General features: G+C 66.0%; 1 protein-coding gene across 6 annotated transcripts in view; it reads left to right on the top strand.

Annotated features, from left to right (window-relative positions):
• Nucleotides 1–4909, top strand: part of PEMT (phosphatidylethanolamine N-methyltransferase) — an 81568-nt gene that overhangs the window by 74928 nt on the left and 1731 nt on the right. For all 6 annotated transcript variants that reach the window (XM_006161641.2, XM_006161639.3, XM_006161638.3 and 3 more), the window contains 2 exons: nt 1031–1176; nt 3287–3398. In XM_006161641.2, coding sequence (XP_006161703.1) covers nt 1031–1176; nt 3287–3398 — 258 coding nt within the window. The remainder of the gene's footprint in view (nt 1–1030; nt 1177–3286; nt 3399–4909) is intronic.

The following is a 4909-nucleotide window of genomic DNA, read 5'->3' as shown; positions in this document are numbered from 1 at the left end:
GGGGGGGGGGGTGGGGGAGGTGGAGGGGATGGATGAAGGGATGGGTGGGGGGTAGACGGGTGGGTAGGTGGGTCAGTGGACGGGAGGTGGATGGACGGCTACGCGGGCGGGTGGGCAGGTGGGCGTGGCACAGAGAGAGCAAGCAGTTGCCATGATGGTCAAGTCTCCGTCTCCTGCAAGTGGCACGGCCGTGGGGAGAGTGGGAGTGCGTTCGGCTCAGTCACGTACTTGCCACACACAGCCTTTCCTTTGGGTGCCCCTCCTCTGCAGCCGGGCCTCACAGTGGTGCCCTCTGGGCCCCTTACCCATGCCTGGACCCTGGGCCCTGCCTGCACCAGGCCTGCCAGTCCTCGGGAGCCAAGTGGTGAACCGGGCCTCTAGATCCATTGCCATGCTCTTATAACCACTCTCCTTCCTCAGCCCGCTGCCTTTACCAAGTCCTGCCCTGGCTTGGCCCTACAGGGAAATGCGGGTGTGAAGGAGGACATGAACTCAGGTGGGCGCCCAGATGTGGCCAGACCTGTGCAGGGGCCGTGGAAGCTGAGGCCACCGTGCCCGCCCCGGCCTCACGGCACTGTGCCCACTAGGGAGTGGGATGCCCATGACCGTGTGTGCACACTGGGCATGGGCACTCAGGCCCCGGGCCTGGGGCCTGCCGTGCAGCCTGGCGCTTGCGTGGCCTCTTTCCTGAGCCAGCCTTCTCTCTGAGGGACTCGCTGTAGCGCACGGCGGGCCCAGGTGTGCCTGGGGCTGTGCACGCTCCAGGGCTGCCCGCGAGCTGCCTGGTCCTCAGCATCGGGGTGGTCCACATGCGAGTCAGGATTTCTGGCTTTTTTTGAAAAGTCAAAACACTCCGGCAGGATTGAGCACCTCTCCCTGTCGCCCCGAAGAGGCAGGACAAGTGGCCCTGGCCCGCCCACTTGTGCTTCAACAGACGACCCAGGACTGGCTCTTCTCTGGGGGCCCCTGGGGGGGCAAGAGGGTGCATGGCCTCCTCCAGTGCAGTGACATCCGTCTTCCTGTCCTGCAGCTTCACACAGGCCATGCTGAGCCAGCCCCAAATGGAGAGCCTGGACAACCCCACCGCCTACCGCCTGGGCCTGGCGTTCCTGGGGGTGGGCGTCGTGCTCGTGCTGTCCAGCTTCTTTGCACTGGGGTTCACCGGCACCTTCCTTGGTAAGACCTCGAGGGCTGGGCGACCTTGGGGAGGGCTGCTCGGGGCTGGGCCCAGTGGCTGCCGCCCTGCCACCTGGGATGTCCTCCTGGGCGGCTGGGAGACTGTTGCCCCGAGGCTCGCCTCCCACTCAGGGCTCTGCCCAGCAAGGTCTGAGTGCCTCCAGCTCCAGGCCTCTGTGCTCCTGCCTCATGGGCGTGGCACCAGCTCCTGCCTGGCTCTGCAGGGCTGCAGGGTGGTCTCCTGGGCCTGGCCACTGGCACAGGGCCCTGAGCCCTGCTCGCATGAAGGGGTGAGGTGGTCACTGGGCTGGGCGCACCATGACAGGAGCCCAGGGCTCCACGGCCACCTCGGGCACTGCCCTGGGCACGCTCAGTTCCCAGCAAGGGGCGCGGCTCCACTATGTGGGTGCAGACGGGGCTGGGTGTGGTGCAGGGCAGGAGGACCCTGCAGTCACCACTGCTGGTGGCCCTGCTGCTTTCAGGTGGCAGCTGGTGCCGGCCTGGCCCAGTGCCCACCCACCCTCACGATGGCTGCAGCTTCTACCTCCTTCCGGCCTGGGAAGAGGTGGCCAAGCGGGAGCCCTGCAGCAGGGAGGCTGAAGGGCAGGACCTCGGGGGCAGAGGGGCAGGAGGCAGCCCCGGCCACAGTGTGAAGGGAACTCCCCCAGCCAGGAGTCAGCACAGCTGGCCAAGGTGCTGGGTCCTTCTCCACCCATGGCCTTGGGCTGGACACAGGGACTCAGTGAGTCAGTGGCCAGGCTGCCCCAGCCCAGTGGCCATCTGCAGAGTCCTTTTGGCTTGCCGCTGCCCGCCCTGCACAGCCTCTGCGGCTGCACTGCCCCTCTGGGGCTCCCAGGGGCTGCATATTCAGGGTTAATGGTCCTTAGAGAGATGAGGTGGCAGCTGCGAGTTCCAGGCCGGTTGCCCCATGGCAAGGTCTGGCAGGGTGTCCACAGCAGTGGGGCACCAGCAGGCGCTTCAGAGCCCCGCGCTCAGGCAGCAGCTAGGGAGCCGGGTCCTGACTGACAGGTGCGAGGGTGGCCCAGACCCTGGAGTGGAGGACCAGGGGTCAGGACAGAGCGGGGCTGTGCAGGAGTGCTGACCGGGGCAGGCTGGAGGTGGGACAGTGGTCCTGAGGCCACGTGAGGGGCTCAGGTTTCCCTCCCAGGGGTGGGCGCACAGAAGGGGTCACAGCAAGGAAGAGGTGGCCTGGGGGCAGGAGTCGGGTGGGGACCTGGGTGCGGAAGGCTGGCCTCCTTACCGAGCTGGGGCGAGGAGCAGCTAGAGAGCCTCTGCGCGGACCCGCGGGCAGGGCAGCCTGGGTGCTGTGGCAGGCTGGTCCTCTGCAAGCAGGGGGCAGGCTCCAGGTGGAGCTGGAAGCCCAGGGTTGCAGGTGGCGTGGGCAGAGCCCCTGGCCTGGGCGACGGCCTGTCAGGGCTGGGTCCCGAGGAGGGACGGGAAAGAACCTGGATACACCCCGGGCAGACGGCCTAGAAACGCCCGAGGGGCTGGCAGCTCTGGATGCAGGCAAGGCCTTGGCCTCCTGCCAGCGTCCCCCGAAGTGGGTTTCTGTGCCACCGCCCCAGGCCCCAGCGCCCCATTTCCTGCTTCCTCCCTGCACCCTTTGTCCCCAGACAGTAGTGACGCAGCCCCCGCGGCCTCTCTGCCTGCTGCTTTCCGTTGTCAGGCTGGCTGCCCTACTTTCGTCATTGTCCTCCTGGACAGAGACAGCGAGAGGGTCCTAGGGCGCGGAGGCCGCAGGAGGGCGCGGTAGCGTCCTCCACTCAGCAGCTGCCGACCGTTCCGGCGTAGGGCCTGTGCCCGCCACCCCGGGTCCTTCCTCTGTCGAGTGTGGCCCGGAGAGGGCCTGTGACCGAGGGCGGGCGTGTAGGTGACTGCCTGCCTTGGAGCGGTCTGAGGGTCGCGTCTGCCCACCGTGGCCAGCTCCTTGGGTGACTGGGGGCCCACTCCCAGAGTGACGGGCCATGGGCCATGGCCACAGCAGGTGGTGGTGGTAGGGCGCTGCCCACCCTGGGGCCTCAGGGCAGTGGTGTGGCCACTGTGGACAGCCCGTGGAGTGACCCTCCCTCCCACCCCGCCTCATCCACAGGTGACTACTTCGGGATCCTCAAGGAGGCGAGAGTGACCTCGTTCCCCTTCAACGTCCTGGACAACCCCATGTACTGGGGCAGCACGGCCAACTACCTGGGCTGGGCCCTCATGTGAGTACCGAGCCCGGGCGGCGCCTGCGCTCCTCTCAGAGGGCCAGCGTCATGCCCGAGGGCGGGGCAGGTCACAGCCACGGTGCCACCCCGCAGTGCTGGGCCCAGGCGAGACGGAGGGTGCCCGCGGCCTGTGCCAATACAGTGCTATCAGAGGACCCCGGAATTGGGACATCGTATCGTTCTCGCATGCCGCGAAACATACTTTTGATTTTGATTTGAAAATCATTTGAACATGTAAAAGTGAGGTCAGCAGGTGGTGTGTGGTTAAGGCATCGGATTCCCATGTGATCACTGCAGTTCAAGTCCCAGACCCGGCAGCTGGAGATGCATGCAGCGCACATGTGCCCGACATCCTGAGAGGAGATCGGAGGAGAGGGGACTGCACCGTGGCCGCGGGGGGATTTCTCACTACCCCTCTCTGTCTCCCTCCAGCAAGTGCATGTGCCCTGTGACCAAAAAACTAAAAAAAAAAACAGGAAAAGCATTCTTGCCTGTGGGCCGCAGTTTCTGACCCCTGTGCTAGAGTGTTAGGGCTGCAAGGCCTCAGGCACCTGCTGGTCCCAAACACCAGGGCCAGCGCCTGGCTCGCCGAACCTCCCCGTCCCCACCTCCGCGGGCCCCCCCCGCCAGCCGCTCTGAGCACCTGGCCACTGCAGATACCCTTCCCCCATAGAGGCGAGGACCGCTGTGCCCAGGAGGGAGTGGGTCCTGCGCCTGCGCCTGCCGCGGCCAGGCCTGGGCACTGGCAGGTGTGGGGGACGTGTACCCTGAGCTCTGAGACCCTGTTTGAAGGTGCTGGCGCAGGGGAGCGGCACCTCCACCCCAGCTCCTCCGGAGAGCGTGCCCCAGCCTGGGCCTCCATTCTCTCTGGGAAGCTGTCTTTGTAGGAGATGCCCTGCTGTTTTCACGCAGCTCTTGCAAACCACTGGCCTAGAATGTTCCAGGTGCTCCCAGAAATGTCAGAGGAGCCCAAAAGATTGACTCTCAAATGGTGGAATGTCGGGGCTCCCAACCCCTCCCCTGGATGCTAGCCGCTTTCCACAGTCCCGGGGCCAGTGGCTGGGGTGAGGGGAGTCCTGTGAGCTTGGCGGGGACCTGTCCCCACCCCACACCCAGGCCACAAAGCCCAGTTTGTGAGCTTAGCCTGGAACCAGCCTGCCTCCCAGCTGGCCCCTCACCTCGATTGGACGTGGGCTCCTGAGGGGAGCCTGTGCACCCCCAGACTCACCCACTCCAGAGCATCACCCAGCCAGGACCCCAGGTCCTCCCTGTAGCCTGGCTATGCCCCCACCGAGCGCCTTCCCCTCTCTCTGCCAGCACTTGTGTGCACACACCAACACACCCTGTCCCCTCTGCTTGGACCCTCCTCCTGCCCCAGTCAGTCCTCTCAAACCCAATTTGTGATGTTCCCTCTTCCAGGAAGCCTTCCCTGACTGCCCAGGTGCTGCCTCTATGCCCCACCCAGCCAGAACCCCCAGGGAGCGGCTGGGGGGGGCCGGCGCGCGCTG

The sequence above is a fragment of the Tupaia chinensis genome, unplaced genomic scaffold (assembly GCF_000334495.1).
Source record: "Tupaia chinensis unplaced genomic scaffold, TupChi_1.0 Scaffold138725_1, whole genome shotgun sequence".
Taxonomy (NCBI): Eukaryota; Metazoa; Chordata; class Mammalia; order Scandentia; family Tupaiidae; genus Tupaia; species Tupaia belangeri.
Note: the sequence above shows the minus strand (reverse complement) of the source record. Positions and strands in the feature narration are given on the sequence as shown.